Consider the following 20835-nt stretch of genomic DNA (forward strand, 5'->3'; position numbering starts at 1 on the left):
AAGCTACTCCAGACCTGGTACTGGTGGTAGCCATCCTTGGTTCACAGTGTGGCCTCTCCCACATGCCTCCAGGTTCAGCACAGGCAGCAAACAACCATGGATTGCTTTGTAGCTCCTAAAACATAATCCCTGACCAGTCACAGTCAGTGGCTGACATGGGCCTGCACCGGAGCCCCTCCTAAGAGGCCCCAGAACATACTTGAAGATTGGCTTCAGACCACAGCAGAGCACCACCCAATCAGCCCCACAAGTGGCACACACAAAGGGTGGTCTAAATAGGTACCAGAGCCCAATGAGGCAAATCTCACTCCATGTGGTAAGTCCCCTGCACAGCAGCCCATAAGCTGTGGACATGGCCAAACCCCACAGCCAGTCAGCCTGAGGGTCAATCCCACCTACTGACATGCAAATAGCACTCAAGGTTCAAATATAACAGGAAGGCACAGAAGGGACACTCCTGGAAGACCCAGCTCAGGTGACCAGGGAGACTGTGCCACTGTGCCCCAAGGCCACCTGACAAGACTGGGAAACATAGAGGATCTACCTAATACATAGAAACGAAAATAGGGAGGCAGCAAAATGAGGAAACAAAGAAATACTTCCCAAGTGAAATAACAGGAGAAAACTCCAGAAAAAAAAAACTAAATGAAATGGAGGTAAGCAACCTACCAGAGACAGAGTTCAAAACACTGGTTATAAGTCTGCTCAAGAAACTTAGTGAGAACTTCAACAGAGAGATAGTAAGCATAACAAAAGACATAGAAACCATAAAAAAGAACTAGTCAGAAGTGAAGAATAAAATAACTGACATGAAGAATGCACTAGGAGGTATCGCCAGCAGACTAGGTGAAGCAGAGGATCGAATCAGTGAATTGGAAGGCAAGGTAGCAGAAAACACCCAATTGAAACAGCAAAAGGAAAAAAGAATTTTAAAAAATGAGGATAATTTAAGAGTCCTCTGAGACATCAAGTGTAACAACAACATTCATAGAGGTACCAGAAGGAGAAGACAGATCAAGGGATTGAGAACCTATTTGAAGAAATAATGACTGAAAACTTTCCTAACCTGGCAAAGAAAATAAACATACAAGTATGGGAAGCACAGAGAGTCCCAAACAAGATGAACCCAAACAGGCCCACACCAAGACACATTGTAATTAAAACGGCAAAGGATATAGACAAAGAGAGAGAATCCTAAAAGCATCAAGAGAAAGGCAACTACTAATTTATAAGGTAGCTCCCATAAGATTGTCAGCTGATTTCTCAACAGAAACTTTGCAGGCGAAAAGGGATTGGCACAAAATATTCAAAGTGATGAAAAGCAAGGATCTACAACCAAGATTACTCTACCCAGGGGCTGACGGGTAGCACAATTGGTTAGATCGCGAGCTCTGGGCAGCGGGGCTGCCGGTTCAATTCCCACATGGGCCAGCGAGCTGCGCCCTCTGCAACTATAATGAAGTCAATGAGCTGCCGCTCAGCTCCCAGGTGGCCAGATCGCTCAGTTGGTTGGAGCGCGGGCTCTCAACAACAAGGCTGCCAGTTAGACTCCTCGACTCCTGCAAGGGATGGGGGCTGCGCCCCCTGCAACTAACAACGGCAACTGGACCTGGAGCTGAGCTGCGCCCTCCACAACTAAGATTGAAAGGACAACAACTTAACTTGGAAAAGTCCCGAAGTACACACTGTTCCCCAACAAAGTCCTGTTCCCCTTCCTCAATAAAATCTTTAAAAAAGAAAAGAAAAAAAGGATTACTCCACCCAGCAAGGCTATCATTTAGAATCAAAGGACAGATAAAGAGCTTCCCAGACGAGAAAAAGCTAAAGGAGTTCATTACACAAAACCAGTATTACAAGGAATGTTAGAGGGACTTAAGACAAGAAAAGGGGGGGGGATAATAAAATTGTTCTTAGATAATACATATCTAACAACAATTACTTTCAATGTAAATGGATTAAATGCTCCAATCAAAAACATAGGGTGGCTGAATGGATAAGAAAGCAAAACCCTCACATATGCTACCTACAAGAGACTCACTTCAGATTGAAAGACACACACAGACTGAAAGGAAAGGGATGGTAAAAGTTATTTCATGAAAGTCAAAATGGGAAAACAAAAAATGAAACAAACAAACAAAAAAAACTGGGGTAGCAGTACTTATACCAGACAAAACAGGCTCTAAAACAAAGGCTATAACAAGAGACAAAGAAGGACCTTCAGGGTAATTATCTGAGGTACCCAAAATGCTACTTTGAGGGGACGTGTACACCCTTATGTTCATTGCAGCATTGTTTACAATGGCCAAGACGTGGAGGCAGCCTGGGTGTTTGTCAATGGATGAATGGATACAGAGCAGGTGGTGCATATACAACTATACAAAGGAATATTGCACAGCCATGGAAGGGAATGCATTCTTGCCATCTGTGATGGCTGGGACGGACCTGGAGGGTGTTGTGCTGAGTGGAGTGTCAGACAAAGACAGATGCAATGTGATTTCACTGATATGCGGACTCTAACAAACAAAACAGAAACACACTTATAGGTACAGAGAACATTTTGATGGTTGCCAGATGGGAGGGGGATTGAGGAGGTGGGTGTAAAATGGGAAGGGATTAAGAAGTACAAATTGGTAGTTACAAAATAGTCATGGGGATGTAAGGTATAGCATAAGGAATACAGTCAATAATATTGTAATAACTGTGTATGAGGTCAGATGGGTACTAGTCAGGGGGAATCAATTTCTTTTTTATGTTTGTTTTTTGTTTTAAGGAGGGCGCAGCTCACAGTGGCCCATGCAGGGATGAAACCAGCAATCTTGGTGTTATTAGCACCAGGCCCTTCCCAACTGAGCTAACCGGCCACCCAGGGGGAATCAATTCTTTTTTTTCCCCCAAACATTATTAACTTTCATAGTTTGACAATGCATTCATGAATACAATCTGCAGACAACTAGTTTTAACAGACAAATTAAAGAACACTTTTAAGCAAACATGACTGATCTAAATTGTTTATTAGTTAAGAATTTTACAAACATTACTCATATTAGTGGTAACGGTGGAGCTGGAGAGTATTGCGCCTTCTCCAAGCTGCACGGCGAGAACCACCAATAGTATGGTGGAACCTGTGGCCCTTTCCAAGGCCACGGCTCTTGCGGCCTGCAGATGTCAGCCCGCGCATCTCCCTGTGCTTGTGGACTGGTTTGGTGATCCATTGGGTGTCAGGATTCCGTCTGATAGCCTTATGGAATGGATCAATGAGGATAACGTCAAAGAATTTGTATGTGGAATCTCCACCAACCCAGTAAGAATTCAGGACGCTCAGAGCCCCACAGTGGCGACCAGCTCACTCCTCGGCAACAGACTGAAGGCTTCGAGCAAACTTTAGCTGGTTAACACCGTGATGGGCAGGCTTGCCATAGGTGGCGCCCTTAGGAACTGGGCGTTTGCGGCCACCACGGCGCACACGAATCTGATATGTGACATATCCTTGCTTAGCTTTGTATCCCAGCCTGCGCGCTTTATCCGGCCGGGTGGGGCGGGGGCCCTGTGGAGCGCAGAGAGCTGGCGGTACTGCCAGCAGCACACCCTGAGAAGAAACCGCATTACGTCGGACTGCTTCTTCCTCCATAGCTCCTGGATGGACTTGTAAGCGCCCATCTTGGCTTACCCTGATGGCTGAGGCCAGACAGAAAGGAAAGAGCCTTTCTTCCAGAATCCCTTTTTCTCAATTCTTAAATTATACAAATGTCTAACTACTATACTGTACATGTGAAATTAATATAAAATAATATTGAATGTTAACTGTTGAAAAATTTTAAAAGGGGGAAAGGTGAAGGGGAATAAGAGGTTCAAATTTCCAGATAAGAAACAAGTCATGGAACTGTAATGTACAGCATAGGGGAATATAGTGAATAATATTGTGATAGCATAATATGGTGTCAGATGGTTGTTGGACTTACGCTGATCACTTATTTAGGTATATAAATGATGAAGCTGATATAACGTTATACATTGGTTATGTTTTTAAATAAAAATCTTTAGGGGCCAGCCCGATGGCTCAGGGGGTTGGAGCTCCGTGCTCCTAACTCCGAAGGCTGCCGGTTCGATTCCCACATGGGCCAGTGAGCTCTCAACAAAAAAATCTTTTTTAAAAAAAATCGTGATTATTGAGGTGGGTTGTTTTTTCTCTGAACCCATAAATTCTGCAACTGAAGCATGTGCTTACCAGTAGCCTTACCCTAGCGCAGCCCTGAAACATATTCAGGAGTCAACAAAACGCTGTCCACCTTGCTCAGCCGCGACTCCTAAGGAAAAACCAGGCTGGTCCCCTCACCGCCGCTCAGGGCACGCGCGCCCCACCGTGATGCCTCCTGCTGTGCTGGCGCGTTTCAAACCCCTCACCTCCGGCTTGCCTGGCACGTGCATTAACGTACGTTGCACTCCGATTGGTTTCCACGCGGAGCAGCCAGTGCCTCGACCACGTGCGCTTTCGCGCTGGGCTCACGTTCTAACGTGTTCTCTTCCTCTTCTCGGAGTTGCCTAAATGCCACAATTCCTCAAGCTTCTCCGCCTTTCAGGACCGCGCTGGCCCGCAGCGATGCTCCCTCCGGCAGTGGTCCTGCGCCTCGGCCCTGTGCTGGGCTCCGGCACCTGGGGTGACAGGAAGCAGCCTCGGCGGGGTCGCCGGGGCGGTGGACAAGCCCCACGCCCTGCGCAGTTTGCGGTCAGGTAGCCCCATCCTAGCGCCGGGCATCGAGTCATCGCGTCTGCGCGCTCCGCGGAGTCCGCCTGCGTGAGAAACGGCTCGCGCCGCTCCCAGGTCCGCAGCCGCCGAGACTGCGAAGCGCGAAAAAGCTCCCCGCGCGCCAGTGCGCAGGCGCAGCTCTGCCCGCCGGTCGCTCGGCGTCGTGCGGGCCGGCGCGCCGGGCTCGCGGCTGCCCAGTGGGGGGCGCTCCCCCGAGAGCGCGCGGTGGGTGTGGGCTCCCCCGAGGGCGTGGTGCGGGCGGAGGGGCGCCGGCCCCAGGCCGCCGCGGGGCACGGCGGGTGGCGGCGGGCGGGGCGGGGCGGCGGGCGGCGCCGCGGGCACGCCCTGCGCTCGGCCGGGCGGACGGTCCCGGGGTTCCGTGCGCGGCGGGCCGGCCGGGCGGAGGCACAGAGCTCGGACGCGGCGCCATGCGCGGCCCCGCTGCCTGGCCGCTGCGGCTCCTGGTGAGGCGGGGCCCGCTCGCCTGCGCGTGGCCCGCGGCCGCCCGCGCCTCCTGGGTCGGGCCGCCGCCGACCGGCCTGGGGCCGCCGCGGCCTCGGGCCCCGGGGCTGGGGCTTCTCGGCGGCGCGGGAGCCGCGCGCGGCCCGCGCCGCTGGACGAGCGGCTGCCTGGGCGGGGGTCCCGGCGGCGGGGCGGGCCTCGCGCGGCTCGTGGGTCCGTGGGCGCGGCGGCCCGGCGCCCGCAGCTGCGAGGCCCTCGGGCTCGGCTCCCGCCGGCTCCCGCGCGCGGGGCTCCCCGGCGGCCCCGCCGTCGCCGCGCGGGCCGGGGGCGACGCCTCGCGACGTGGGCCGGCGTTGCCTGCGGCCGCGGCGGCCCCGACAGACGACCCTCGGCTGCGCCCCGCGGCGGCCGCGCGCTCGGAGGCCCGGAAGCTCCTGGCGCTGGCGCACCCCGAGCGCCGGAGGCTGGCAGGTAGGGCCCCGCGGTCCCGGGCTCGCCCCGCCCGGTGGGCGGCCGCCGCGAAGGCTGCTCGCGCCTGTCCCGTGGCGTGGCTGGCCCGAGCGGCCGTCCCCTCGTGGAAACGTGGGTCTGCCCCTCGGCGGCCCCGCCCGCGTTCCGCGTAGCGGGCGCTCTCCCGGCGCCGCCGTCAAACGCTTAGCTCGAACCGGAGGCTTGTGCGTGTGCTCACGCTTACGCCGAGTTGTAGAACTCCGTTTGCGTCGGGCGGGTGGATGGAGCGCCCGCGGCACCTTCACTGCGCCAAGCCAAGCAGGGCGCCTTTCTTCCCGTGCCCTCGCTTTGGCCCGAGCGGGGCGTGGGACGGTCCCTCCGCTTACAGCGCTCGGCCCAGGCCGGGCCGCCGATCTGCCCGCCCCGCAGGTTTGGAGAAACCAGATCACAGCCCAACCAAGTCGTAGCTGAATGCTTTTTAGCAGAAATTACAATGAATGGAATCCAGACAAACATGACTTTCTGTAGCTCCTCATGTTTAGCCATAATTAGACAAATGATTAAACGCGCGTTTTCCAGGTTTCCCCGAATTAATCAATCGACATGTATTGCGCCCTCATCGTGTGGCAGGGCCTAGGGCCACATTGGCGAGCGGAGAGAACCGGTTTCTGCTCCTGCTGGGGCTCCCAGCTTAGGGGGTGAAACATTATGCAACACGCCTGGGACTAGCGGTGACACTGCCACTGTGGTGAAGGCTTGGAGAGAGGGCCTGTGAGGCTGCAGGGGCAACACTGAAACCGGTGACATCCCATGTGCTTCTCTGCAAATCCATTGTCTGTAAAAGGTTCCTAGACTCGTGTGTGGTTTAGGGCAGGCTGGTGCTGGGCGGAAGGCCCTGGAGGGGACATTCTCCCTCTCACTGACGTTAAAGCTCAGGAGGATTGTGGTATCGCGGGGGTGTACAAATAATCATTTCATCGCTTAGTTAATTGTCTGTAGACCTTGATGGAAATAAAGATCTTTCCACTTTTAAAAGATGTTTGAAACTAAGCACTCTTGTGGACTGTGAGCTGCTGAGAAGTCTGTCTGATTCATCCCTAGTTCTTCATGTGTGCTGCACGGGGTAGGGGCTCAGAGTGACAGGGAAGGGACGGAGGATGGTGGAGAGGCCCAGGCTGAGGCCGAGTAGAGACCCTGCCCGAGCACCGCAGGTGTGTCACCCATCCTGTAGATGTGCGGAAATCCAGTTTTCTTTTGTTTCTGAAATATTCAGTGTAAGAAGGTTTTGTAGATGTCAGGCTTTCCCTGTTCCCACATGTCCTGCCCTGCCACTGTGTTGAGAAGACAGCCTGAAACAAGGCAAGAGCTGTATGTACCTCCTTTTATTTTAAGAAGGAGAGCTATTTTGGCATGCCATGTGAAATAATTGTGAACATAGAATTTGAGGAAATAAGTCAGGTTGGTACAGTAATTTTCTTTTAACTTTCTAAACAGATACTAAATACATATTGTCTTCTGAGTAAATCTGATGTCTTAGCATAGGGTTTCCTGAGAGGTCATTATATATGGCACACTGAAGCCAATATGGATGTTGGCATTTGTGGGACTCACAGGAAGTGAGGGGTCATCATGAATTTGTAGCTTATTGTCAGAATAGCCTCAGATGCTGGCCCGTCACCGAAGTGCTAGAGACAAAGAGCAGTTGTGTGTGTGTGTTTATTTTTTAATCAAGAGACCAAAAAAGCCCAGTTGAAGAGTAAGAATTCCAATGTTAATTTGTTAATTTTTAGAAAAGCAAATACAAAAATCCTTTTCAAAGATTCATTTATACATTTGAATAGCAATACTTTCAACTGTGTGTAGCAATTTGCAAAATATACACCTGAACCGTGTGATCAGAAAACTTTAATCTTAAGTAGTTTGTACAGGAGCTTAAAACCAGGATCTGCCTTCTGACATGTTTACAGAAGTGTGCTGAGAAGTTTCAGTGTCATTTCCATTTTCGTTCTAAAGGAACCGAGGTCCTCTAACCTGCCCTTGGCCTCTCCTGCCCGCAGCTCGCTTTGTGTAGGAATCTGTATCTGTCTTGCTACAGTTGTGGTCTGCCTACAGAGTTGCTCTCCAGTCTTTTTACTCTGATGATTCTTCATCTTATCACCTTGGCCAAAGGAGTCTTAGAGACGCAGGGGCTCTCTGAGGAGCCCCGTGTGGGCGGGTGGATAAGAAGGAATTGCTGAAAGCCCCCTTGCTGCACCGGGCAGATAGAAGAGGCTGCTGACAGCTCTGAGCTTCCCATGAGCCAGGCGGGGAAAGGAGTGGACAGAGTTGGGTCTCACGAGTGAGCTGTGGGCACCTACGGTCCTCTGACATTGGAAGGATGCTGCCAGCCCGCAAGTTAGTTCTTCGTGGGCCGGCATCTCGTGGAAGCAGCTTGCCTTCCCCACTCTTCCCAGGCAGGTTCTGGTCAAACTCAAAGGGGCACGCCCATCCCTCCATCCCCAATATGTTCAGTCGCCTCTGTGGGTGAGTTGGGAGGGCGCTTCCCACTGACAGGACTGATTGGGGCTTGTGTGGGTTGAGATTAGCAGTGTTCTTAGAACCTGGTGCCTGCCAGGAGCTTAGCTGACTTTGTAGTGATATTTTGTGACCAGAATGAATCGAGTGATAAAGCCAGTGGATGCAGTAAGCAAGGAGAGAGCGAGTAGTGCTTCGAATGACTTTTCCTGAAGCCCACGTCAGGACAGACGTTCTGACGGGTCAGTGAGACTGAACCTTTGGAAGAGACACTGCTCCAGAAAGCAGGGATGTTTGTTTGCTACAGAAATACCGTGTTTCAAAGACAACGTTAAATTCTGTAGCTGTGCTGTGAAATGTGCTAGTCAGCATTTTGTGTATAAAATACACACCAGAGTTTGAAGGGACTTATTATGAAAAAAAAGTAAAATATCGTAACTTTTTTTATGTTGATTACATGTCCAATAATTTGGATATATTGGATCAAATAAAATGTGTTACTAAAATTAAGGTTACCTGTTTCCTTTACTTTTTCATGTTACAACCAGAAAATTTTAAATCACGTAGGTGGCTCCTGTCATATGTCTACTGGACAGCAAGTTCCAGAGTCCAAGGCAGGCCCCCTGCTGACATGGCACAGGTGCCTAACGCCTAGCATAGGCTGCCAGCCCAGCCTTGCCCCAGGCGTGCCGGGACTCAGCCCTTTGCTCCACAGATCAGTCCACAAACCCAAGGCCTTTGCTGAACTCGGCCTCCCGCGAGCCGTCAGCCCTCAGGTCTGCAGCTCCTTCCCTGTCCAGCTTCACTTCAGCCTCTACCCTGCACGTCTTCTCGACTGCCTTGGTCCCCATACTGCCCACCTGCACCTGCAAAACTGTCCTCTAGGAGCCTGAAAATTCAGCACGTTTAAAGACCCAAGTTGCCCGAAGCTGCCTTCCCCCTCTGTCCCCTCTGTCAGGGTAAGACTTCTGTGTGACCCCTTGGCCAAAGCCAGACACACGGTCGTTCCTGACTCAGGGCAGTGACAACTGTGGTAAACAGTAGCGGACGCTTATTGTTTACTATTGGGCATGTGGGCGCTGTGCCACATGCTTTACATGCGTGTTTACTGCTCACAGCATTTCCATGATGAAGAAGCTGAGGCACTGAGAGGTTGAGTGACTCAAGGGCAGACAGCTAGAAGGCAGCGTTAGTGTATTGACCCTGTCAGTCCCAACTTCAGAAACAGCCCTCCATGTGCTTCCCAAGTCCAACCAACCAGTCCTCGGGTCCTGTGGAGTCTAGTTCTTAAAACACCTCCAAGCCCTGTCACCCTCCTTATCCTCTTTGCTTCCCCCCGCCCCCCGTTCCCCAGGTCCCCTCTCTCCTGGAGCATGGGAACAGCGATTCAACACTCCCTGTGTCTGCTCTCCTGCTAGTGGCCATCCTCCCTTTCACTCTGCACGCAGCAAGAATGGATCGTGTGAGATGCACATCTGACCACCGCACGCCACCAGCGGAAGCCCTGGCAAGCCTGCCTGGCTGCCAAGTCCCTGTTGTCCTTCAGACCCGGGAACCTGCTGCCACTCTGGCCTCCCCACGAGGCCCCGTCCCAACCCCCGGCCTAGGCCCCTGGGATTTCCTCCTGCTTGGAATGTGGGAGGATGAGGAAGACGGGCCTGGTCTCAGAATGTGGTTCCGGGTCATGTGAGCTGCGTGACTTGGACAAGCTTCCGCACTTCTCTGCACTTGAGTTTCCTTTCTGGAAAAACAAGGACAGCAGGTGGTGGTTGTGAGGAGTGAACAGGATCACTCACACTAGAAGCTTCAGATAGTGCTGGGGCTCCTTAGTGCTGCATCTTTGCTCCTTGAATGACAGTGGGGACAGGTCCCTGCCTAAGAGTCAAGTGAATTATTAGAAGATCAGTCTGTCCGGCAGGTGTACTCATGCTTTACAGCTTCCTCCCACCCCAAGCCTTGGTCCTCCCACCAGCTCCGTGCCTCCAAGAGCCCTCCTACCAGCAATGTACGTCTTAGGTTCTCTTTCCCCTTTTGAAGGATTTCTTTCACCAAATGCTGCGATTCAGTAGAATGAGGGTAACAGCTACTTTAAGCTACCTGTCAAGAGACAGATAACAAGTGTCTGAGGTCCCTTCAGGCAAAGACAGGAGCAAGGCGTAACCATGGAGAAAAGGTAGGGAAGAATTTCAGGACTGCAGTGTGCTTGGTGTGTGCAGTTTAGGAAGAAAGCTGAAATAGTTCTGTGCGCGTCTAAATTATTCATTAATACCAAAGAGGCATCGTGTGCAGCAAAACCCTGATTAACAAGAATCCACGTAACAGGAAGTGGAACAAACCTCTTGTTTCACTTTTGTCTCCATTTATCTTGTAGGCCAAAGACGAAAATGGCAATAAAAAAAGTTGATAATTTATTTTTAATTCAATGAAAGAGGTAAGGGGATATGCTGGAATGATTTTGGATTTAGGTCAATTCCTTCCTCTATAACCATCATTACCATGTGAGAACTAGTGCTCAGAATCAAAGTCATGGGACATTTCATTCATGAAATACGGATTCTTATTTTTGGCATCGTAACTTTGATTTAGGACTGGAGGGAGCGGGAGAGATGGACCTTTACAGCACTTCCTGTATGTTACACGTCTGGAAGTATTTGCCGAGGCAGAAGAACAGAGTAGAGACACTAGTTACCGACAGGCGAGGCCGAAGGCTTTCAGCCTGGGCCCAGCCCTCTGGGACACCTGCTTCTGGAGCGTGCCAGTGCGTCTTGGCGGTGCCCTGCAGGACCAGGCAGCCATCTCCCTGCCCTTTGGTCTTTTCAGTCCCTCTTGGCATTTGGACACAAGACCCCGGGTCTTCCGTCAAAATAAAGTGGCTTTGGCCAGCTTCACATCATCCAGGTAAATTGTGATGATGGGGTTCTAAACCAGCGTCTGTGCAGAGGGGTCGTTTCTGCGGGGACTTTGGTCTGATCTGCTTTTGTGCCTCCTTTGCCAAGTTCAAGTCATTCATTCAACAGATATTTACTGAGCTTGACTATGTGCCTGGCCCCGTGGGCTGCAGGGATACAGCAGCGAACAGAACAGACGCCAATCTTGTCTGTCCTCATGGAGAGATAGACAATAAACAAGTGAACCGTTTGGAATGTCCACAGGGGTACGTGGGGGAGGAATGAGCGGGGCAGGCAGTGCTGGGGGTCTGTTTTCTGTGAGGTCGTCAGAGCAGGTTTCTTGAGAAGAGGACACAGACATCACAAGGAGTGTTCCCTCCGTGACAGGCTCCCATTTCACCTAGAGCTCTGTTTGCCAGCGGAGTGGCCAGGCGGCGCTGCCTCTGCTCTGCACGCTTTATTAAGGTTACGTCAAAGGAACACCTTAAGCTAAAGCGGGAGCATTAGGCCCCACTAGTGGAGAGGCAGCTGCTGTCGGCGGGAGGTGGCACTCCCCCGGGACCCGGCTCCACCCGCTGGTGCCCAGGAGCCTTACCCACCACTGACTCCGTGGTGCCGCTGGCGGGGTTCCTCCCAGGACCCAACTCGTAAGGTACCCAGTTCCCCTCGAAGAGTGGGACTGGGGCTAGGGGCGGGGCTAGGGGCGGGGCCGGGGCGGGGCTAGGGGCGGGGCGGGGCGGGCCGGGGCAGTCCCGCTCTTCGAGGGGGAACCTGTGCTGCCGTTTCTTGTTTCTGCCCGGAGGTGTTCTGTGTGTACACAGACGTGACGGCCAGGCGACAGCCCCCAGCCGCCGCTTTGGTGTCCTTGCCTTCTTCACTCGCTGCGGCGTGGCGGGTCGCTCACGTCAGTCCCTGTGCACTGCCTCGTTCTTCTTAATGACTGCATCGTCTTTCTAAAATCAGTGCTGCTTCCTGATTTAACTTGCTCCGCACGGGTGGCTGTTTGGGATCCTTTGAGTCTTTTGCCGGCATAAGCGATAGTGTGACGAGTCCTTGGAGTCCCTCTTTGCATGCACATGTGGGAGTGTGTCTGCGGGTTACGCTCGTGGACGTGGCCCGGCTGGAGCAGGCGGGATGGCTCCCGGTTGGCGTCCTTTCTCAGTCTCGCTGGCGCGGGACGTTACCAGACGCGGGCCTTTGCCAGTGTGGTCGATGAAAAACGGTGTTTCTTGGTAGTTTGACTGCATGCCTCTTGTTGTGAGTGTAGTTACCTGTGATACGTGCTGTCCTAATTGAGTTTTCTCAGTTTTTCTTTTATGACAAGACCCCCCTCTCTCTGTTGTTTAGGTGTATGAGCAATTGCGTTCTTATTTTCAGATCATGCTGCTGTCCCGGTGCTCTCTTCCCCAAAGCAGTAGTGCTCAGAGCACATCACATGTAAGGGACGCCCGTCACTACTTCTCTAAGTTTACGTAAAGTGTTCTGAAACACTTACTAGGCAGCAGTCAAGACGCTTACCTGCGTACCTTGACCTTTAAGCTGAGGTCCAGGCAGGTGCCAAGGAAAACAATGTATCACGTGACACTGGAACAGCATCCCGAGATGAGCTTCCGTGGCACGAGGCAGGAGGGGCCGTGGATTAGTGCCCCGTGCCCCTGGCGGGGAGAGGCCAGGCCCCGAGGTGCAGATCTGGCCGCGACCGGCCCCTCCCGCACTCCCCCCGCCTGGCTGGCCCTGCAACGCCTTTCATTCTCCCCTCTAGGCTGGGCCTGGGGCTCAAGGGAGGGAGGAAAGTCTCGGCGAGGGGGCCCTGAGAGCTGCTTGTGTCTTGCAGCTGCAGTTGGGTTCCTGGCCGTGTCCAGTGTCATCACCATGTCTGCCCCCTTCTTCCTGGGGAGGATAATCGACATAATTTACACGAACCCCACGGGGGATTACAGCAGCAGCCTGACGCGCCTCTGCCTGGCTCTCGGCGGCGTGTTCCTGTGCGGAGCAGCGGCCAATGCCGTCCGCGTCTACCTCATGCAGACTTCAGGTAAAAGCCCTCACCTCATCTCAGGGTGCTGCAGGTCCCCACATTCGGCCAGATGCCAGGCTGTGAGTGGAAGGGGGCCAGTGCTCAGCGGCACTGTCTTCTCAGCTTTCCTTTCACAGGAGCTGGGGTGGAGGGAGGCCGCCCTGCCTGTCGCCTGCCTGTCTGCGGGGGATTGGAGGACAGGCCTCCAGTCAGGCTGGTGTTCTGGGCCCTCTTCAGGGAGTGACCCCCCGTGTGTCCCCTGCAAGCAGAGCTGGCTGATCACTGCACGGCATTTCCGTGTCCAGGCCGTGACTGCCACAATCATGCCACAGCCTGGGACGCCCGACTCCCAGTCGGTTGCTTGCCATTTCGCTAATAAAATAAATACACAGTAGATAATTAACCAGGTCTTGTCATTTGAAAGTTCAATACAGGAAAGGGTTGCCAAGGAGGACCAGAATTAGCTTTGGGGCAGGTAACACAGTAAAATGTCTTTGTCAATAGTACGCCTCGCAGCCACGTTACTCATTTCATCGCTGTCGCCTCTCCCCAGCGTCCAGTCTGTAGTTGCTAAGAGAGCACTAATGCTATTACGAATGTGTGCCAACCCCACTGGATCAATAAGGGCACTGGCCGTGCGTGGGGGCTGCGCCACTCGGGAGAGGTGATGGCCCCGGGCTGAGCTGCTGCGTGGGAGATTGAGCCGTTCCCGGTTGCTTTTGCAGGTCAGCGCATTGTGAACGGGCTGAGAGCTTCGTTATTCTCCTCCATCCTGAGGCAGGAGGTTGCTTTCTTTGACAAGACCCGCACAGGAGAGCTGATTAACCGCCTTTCCTCGGACACGGCCCTCCTGGGGCGCTCCGTGACTGAAAACCTCTCGGACGGGCTCAGGGCCGGGGCCCAGGCTTCCGTCGGCATTGGCATGATGGTACGTTGGCCGGCTCCCGTCGATACCCCCTGGCCTGGGCTCGGCCCACGCCAGGCCTCTGCAGCATGAGGTCCGTTCTCATTGCCCTGTAGCCTCTTGGCCCAGAACATTGTCACAGGGCTGCAGAATCACGGAGACAGCTTCCTCCTTCCTCCGGTGGCCTCCTGCTCTCGCATTCCTCCCGAATGAATTCTTAACATACTGCTGCTGTTCAGAAAAGATTACATTGTTGCCAGGGTTTTCTGAAAATGTGTGCAGGCAGAAAAGACCAAAAGCAGAACGAACCCTTTGGGTGTGAGCAGTGGGTCAAAGGGAGACAGTGACTGACAGACGCCCAAAGGCAGTGATGCTGCCACTGCTGTCTGAGGACCAAGCGGCCACCTCCTTCCCTCCTCTGTGAGGAGGAGGGCTAATTCCATCCTTCCTTCCTGCCGCACGTGGGCAGCCTCTTCCCTCCCTGGTCCGAGGCCAGAGCTCAGGTCTGCCTGCTGCCTGCCTTCTTCAAAACCTGCTTCTCCTCAGGCCTGCACTTCGGCCCAGTACAAATGTGATGCGAGCCACACTCATGATTTAAAATGTCCTAGCAGCCGTATTTTAAAGCCCAAAAAGAAAGATGAGATGAGATATATTTCATTTAACCCAGTATGAACAAAATACTATCAGTTCAACATGTAATTAATATAAAATTATTAACCAGATAGTTTATATTTTTTCATATTAAGCTTTCAAAATCCAGTGTGTACTTTAAATTCATGAAACATCTCAATCTGGATGCTGAATTTTTGTTGGAAATACTTGCTCTGTGTTTAGATTTCATAAAATTTGCAACTGAAAAGCAGATTGAGAAACCGAGTTTTCCAGACATGCTTAAAGCTGTACCAGTGACCGAATAGAAATGGAGCATTGGTGTTTCAATTTTAGTTAAAACGAAATACAATTAAAACTTCAGTCGGTGGGTCACGGTAAGCACATTTCCAGTGCCTGCAGCCATGTGAGGCTGGCAGCTGCGACAGTGCAGGTTCCGACCCCACAATGAGGACTGTGACTGGCCTTCCTCCCAAGTGCAAAGCCTGGTTTTCTTCCCTGTTCCATGTGGCATTTAGGCCAGAGCAGAGGACATGCTGTCGGAGGGAGCCCTTAAGTCTGACTTAGAGAGTGGAAACCAGCTTCCAAATCTTCTATTTCCAGGGAGGAGAGAAGCACAGCCCTGGAAGAAGCCCCCTCCTGCACTGAAGCGTCACTTGTAAATGTTTATAGTTCTGGGCTCGGGAGGAGTGGGGAGCCCCGTCCTGTAACAGTTAAAGCCAGTCTGCTGTCAGCTCAGACTGCTATGACCACGTGCCAGAGATTGGGGGTGTTAAACAGCAGAGGGTTCTTTCTCACCGTTCTGGAGGCCGGAAGGCCCAGGTCACGGTATCGGCAAGGGCAATTCGTCCTGAGCCTCCTTTCTTGGCTTGAGGCGGCTACCGCCTTGCTCATGTGGCCTTTCTCAGTGCTTGTGTGGAAAGCAGACTCGGGGTCTCATAAGGACTGCAGTCCTTTCAGATCAGGGCTCTTCCCTTTCACCTTAATTTCTTCCTTTGAGGCCCCATCTCCAAATACAGCCACATGGGCTTAGGCCTTCCGCATATGAATTTTGGGGGCCCATAACCATCAGCCCATGATGGGGCCTCATGAGGCGACATCACCTGGACCTGGTCTTTAGCCCTGGGGAAACGCGAGTAGGACTTTGTTTCTCTTGCACATCCTACCTGGTTGATGGTAAGCCTGCTCGCAAGCACTGGTGGTGGCTGTGTCACCCTGCCTGCTTAGTCGTTTGGGCGTCTCCCTTCCTACCAGTGAGATGTGTGTTTCTGCTATCCAGCACTCCTTCGTGTGACAGGACCCTGGGTAGTCTGCAGAAGTTAGTGCCAAGTGTGGAACGAGAGCGAGGGAGGTAGGTGGTTCTGAGACAGTGCACCCTGGTCCCAGGGCCCCAGTGGACATCCCTCCCCACTGCCAAAGGCCCCAAATACGTTTGGTTCACCTGAGCTCAGTTGCGTTCCGACTCCAGAACGGTCAGGTCTTCCCTGAGCTCAGCACTGCCCCTGCACGTGTCCCCGTAGCAGCCACCTCTAGGGCCCTGCTGGACTGTGTGTGTCTGCTCAGGGTGGCTCATTCCATAATGAAGGCACCCAGCTCATTCCTGCCCCGGGGTCTGAGTCTGTATTACACCTGTTTTCTCTCTCTCTCCCCTGCTCACTCTGTAACTCCCACTTCTCCTCTCCCTGTGGAGGAGACTCCACACTCGTCATTCTCTCTCAGGTGCCTGGCACAGTGTTTGCTGCAGGGAGGCCTGCGGTAACGAGTTGTCGAACGAGTGAGTAGTTGTTTAGTCGGCAGCTTTTCCTCAGCATTTTAGGAGAGCCCCGTACAGATTCTGCTAGTTTCTGTGCAAGTGAGATTTGGCAGATGTGAGTAAGTTGTTAAAGAGACGCTAGTATCATTTCAAATATAATCAGCAAATCGCAGGGTCGACAGGAAAACCCTCTGTGTTACTTCTAGAAGTTGCCTGTTTCCTCTTTGGGCAGCTCCCGCTATCGGCGTCTCCTCCTCGTGCACAGTCCACTGAACCGTGGAGGCCGCTCTGAGCTCCTGCCGCTGGTCAGTGGGCTTGTCAGTGGTGTCCTCCTCCCACTGCTCGTGGGACGGTGCGTGCTTTTCTGTCTCTTTGCCATCTTGGTCCTTTCGGTGGGATGCATTTCTGGTTGCTCGGTGTCCTGAGGCAGTCTAGACCTGAGGAGAAGCCTGCTGCTGCGGTCGGGCCCATGCCTCGCGTCCTGCCTCCCCTCCTGTGCTGTCAAGCAGCGTGGCCTCGTGCACACAGCGTGGCACCAGCCCTGGCACAGCACAGAGGGTAAGCTGCTCTGTCACGTTACCCCTGTGTGGCATGCTGATTGAAGATGTCTTCACTGTGCCCCAGTGCAGGACGCACAACTTTGACACAGCCAGCGGCCAGCCTGTCTGTTCGTGGACACACACGCTTCTCAGGGGGGCAGTGAGGACTTCTTGCTACTCTGTGTGACAAACACCTTTTGCCTTTTGTTTCTGGCAGTTCTTTGTCTCACCGCATCTGGCCACTTTTGTTTTGAGTGTGGTGCCTCCGATATCCATCCTTGCTGTGATTTATGGACGATATCTGCGGAAACTGACCAAAGTCACCCAGGACTCGCTGGCACAAGCCACTCAGGTAACGGCCGTCTCCCGGCGTGGTACCCACTGCCCACTGAGTGAGCTCAGAGCCGGTACTGGGACGCCCTGAGGCACGCGCCTTCTCCCTGCCATAGGCCCTTGGATCCCAGGCCCCCGAGCTCCCTCGCCTTCTAGACTGGATCACTGCCCACACATCAGAGTAGACCCAATCCTCAGCGGACTCAACCCTCAGTAGACTGAACAGTCTACCAACTTCTCCTTTCTTATCATCACCATTTCCTATAGGATGAGAAAGCTAAGCATATTTTCAAAACACTTTCTGGATGACACTCTATCCTTAGTTAATTAATAAAGGTAGTGTTTCAATGCTGTCCAATAGTGTCTTTTTAGAAAATTAAAAATAATTGTTACGTTTTCATATTACAAAAACCATGTGTGTTTCTAATTGAAAGTTTAAAAAATATAAAGAGGGGCGGCCAGATGGCTCAGGTGGTTAGAGCCCGAGCTCTCAACAACAAGGTTGCGAGTGCAATTCCCACATGGGAGGGTGGGCTGCACCGCCTGCGACTAAGATCGAAACGGGAGACTGGACCTGGCGCCGAGCTGCGCCCTCCACAGCTAGACTGAGAAATGATGACTTGAGTTGGAGCTCATGGGCCCTGGAGAAGCACACTGTTCCCCAATAAAGTCCTGGAAATACGCACTGTTCCCCTCCCCCAATAAAATCTTTTTAAAAAAATGTATGTATAAAGAGAAAAAAACATGCATAATCCTGCCTCAGAATTAACGTTATTAGCATTTGGAAATCTGTCCTTTTTCTCTGCATAAAGGTATATTTCTATATCTACCTACCTACTCTCCTGGTTATCTTCCTATCTACTTACACGTATGATGTGCATATGCATAGATGTTTCCAAAAATAACATTGTTCTGTGTACTCTGCTTTGCAACCTGCTTTGACTTCGCCGTGTACCATGAGCAGCTTCCTTCGGCGGCGCCTTAAAAATGAGCACTACATTTAATTGTGCCTCTAGGAATCTTGAAATGTGAGACTGCTCCCCCTGAAATGTGTCTGTTATTCTCCCAGCTAGCTGAGGAGCGCATTGGAAATATAAGAACTGTTCGAGCTTTTGGGAAAGAAACGAGCGAAATGGAGAAATACACCAACAAAGTGGACTGTGTGATGCGGCTAGTGAGGAAGGAGGCGCTCGCTCGGGCCGGCTTCTTTGGAGCTGTGAGTACATCGCTTGGGAGAGGAGGGAAAACGGTCAGTGTTGTCACTGGGAGAGACTTCTGTTCTGTGTCTCTTGCCATAAACAGAAACTAATTTTATTCTCCCTCAAGACTAAATTGCCTTCCTTAAAATATTTTTGTGAAAGAGGAGGAAAGCAAGTAAATGTAGTTACAGAAGAGGCAGTGGGTGGTGAGACCAAACTGTGTGGAGTCAGGCGCTTATCCTCAAAGTGTGATCCCGCCCTGCTGCACCTGCCTCGCCCGGGGCCTGGCCAGCCATGCAGCCTCCAGCTCCGTCCAGGCCACTGGGCCGGAACCTCTGCGGGCAGGCCAGCCACCCGTGGGGACAGACGCCCCAGGTCCCTCTGCTGCCGGCTGTCTGAGCCCCACTGAGGATTAACCAGAACAACTTCAGCGGCTTCAAGGAGGAAGTATGGAAATCACTATGTACTCAAATAGGATATTGAGTGAGAGTGTCGGCATGAGGGCAAGTTCACAGTGGGTTCAAATGGGAAAGAATGTCAGAGGTAATTCAGTAATGGCCGTGATTGACATATAAGGAAATGGGCGCAGAGAAGACGGCACTGCCCAGGGAGCACACGCCTAGCCCAGGTCAGGCAGGAGAGGCCCAGGACCCCAGCTTGTCAGTGCAGTGCTGAGCCAGTGTGTCATGCTAGAACACATGCACGAGGTGCTAGCTGTGTGTTCATTTCCTCTGGGTGGGGAGGGGACCCTTCATGATACGATTTTCCTTTGCAAACTGAGTAGATAGAGCCAAAAGGAATCTGATGGGTGACTTAGCTCTGGGTTTCCATGTTGAGGAGATCATTTCTTTCAGTATTGCAATATTTTTAAAGTATTTCTTGTTTGAAATTCAGATTAAAATGTCCTATTTTGAAAGAATCTTGCTGTGATAGTTAAATGCCAAAAGGAAATTAGGGGCCGTGTTAATGCTTTTTGTGTTTTGGGTCTTCAGTGCTCAGCTGACGTCTGTGTTTTCTCCCTCAACAGACGGGGCTGTCCGGGAACCTGATTGTGCTTTCCGTGCTGTACCAAGGCGGGTTGCTGATGGGCAGCTCCCACATGACAGTGGGGGAACTCTCTTCCTTCCTAATGTATGCTTTCTGGGTTGGATTGAGCATTGCAGGTATATAACTTAAGTAGGCTCGGCAGTTACACGTGAAAAATCAGGGTTTGAAATAAAAACTTAACGTCCACTTTATTCCACCGCTCATCAATTCACTTCAATTCAAAATATCATGTCCTAGAATGTTATTCCAGTTTGACTTGGAAAGAAAAAATAAAGATGTGAGGTGATTCTGTCAAGGCAAGCACTTCCTTGGTTGGGGAGTTTGGGGTTTTGCAGGCCTTGGTCACTCACTGAGCTCAGGGTCACTCAGGAGCAGCTTTCTCTAACCTGCATGTCACGATGGCTGCTCACTTAGCTCATGGAGTGGGTGGTGGAGGACAGTGTGGACACCCAGGTCCTACGGGAGTGAGAGTTTCACGATCGGCCAGTCACAGGGAAAGAAAAGTTCTTTTGTACAAAGTCAGCCACGTTGAAAACTAATGACCAATCAAAAACTGTAAGTTATAAAGTGCATCAAACAGAGTTGCTTGCTTTTGTCAAGAATCGGGGTTCGCTTTTATTGTCCGTTCCTGGGTGAAGGGCTGGAAGGGCTGAGGCAGCAAAGCCTGTGGTCTGTGCAATCTTCTTTTCTGTCCCTTTCCTGCATCCCCAGCCAACGACGAGTGAATGATGTCCTGCTTTCCGTGTTCCTTCCTCTTTGAAAACCCAGATGGAAAGGTTAGAGAAATAGCTTGAGGTCTGACTAATGGGACGTGAGACCCCACTGTGTAAAAATCCTCAAAATCCTCAGCGCAGGATTTTTATTTTGAAGATTTTGTTAAAGCCTTTTCCTTAGACTGCAGACAAGCGAGGATATTTTCTGCACTGAGATTTCCAGAGCCCCTAAAATTAGCATTTTTGTTCTGCTGGCTGGTCTTGAAAAACCTGCTTAAGACATTTCAGTTGCTGAGTGATTTGGGAAGCGAGAGGATCCCTCTGGAGGACCCAGGGATAAGGGCGTTGCTAGCTCTTCTCCGTCCCCTGGGCTGAGCCTGCTGGGCTGTAGGGTCCCACCGCAGTGTGGTCATGTTCCTTGAAGTCTTCTGTCCCACCTCAGAGGGGATTTGCCTTTCTGTTCACGTTCCACACCACCACGGTCAGCTTTCCTCCCATCTCCCCTAAGACTGTGTTTTCTGCCCGTTATTTGCTCTTTCTTGGTCCCACCCTCTTTTCTTCTATCCTACCTGACCTGTTTTGGGGTGCCCACAGTCCAGCCTTTTGTCCTGACAAGTTCACAACTGAGTCCTACACCGAACTGGCCTGGCAATAGTTGTGGTC

At 52.1% G+C, this 20835-nt stretch overlaps 1 protein-coding gene and 1 pseudogene across 2 annotated transcripts in view; one reads left to right on the top strand and one right to left on the bottom strand.

Annotated features, from left to right (window-relative positions):
• Positions 1-3043: 3043 nt before the first annotated feature.
• LOC308493335 (large ribosomal subunit protein eL15-like) lies at positions 3044-4706 on the bottom strand (annotated as a pseudogene). The gene has a single exon. The product of its transcript is annotated as a large ribosomal subunit protein eL15-like (transcript).
• A 466-nt stretch (positions 4707-5172) lies between these two features.
• ABCB10 (ATP binding cassette subfamily B member 10) overlaps positions 5173-20835 on the top strand; it is a gene marked incomplete at its 5' end in the record, with an annotated part of 31004 nt that continues 15341 nt past the window's right edge. Inside the window, 6 exons of the mRNA XM_081039234.1 lie at positions 5173-5677; positions 12893-13093; positions 13801-14003; positions 17098-17232; positions 18283-18429; positions 19440-19575. Of these exons, the coding sequence (XP_080895360.1) occupies positions 5173-5677; positions 12893-13093; positions 13801-14003; positions 17098-17232; positions 18283-18429; positions 19440-19575 (1327 nt within the window). The remainder of the gene's footprint in view (positions 5678-12892; positions 13094-13800; positions 14004-17097; positions 17233-18282; positions 18430-19439; positions 19576-20835) is intronic.

Source organism: Rhinolophus hipposideros, assembly GCF_964194185.1.
Source record: "Rhinolophus hipposideros genome assembly, chromosome: 26".
NCBI classification, from domain to species: Eukaryota; Metazoa; Chordata; class Mammalia; order Chiroptera; family Rhinolophidae; genus Rhinolophus; species Rhinolophus hipposideros.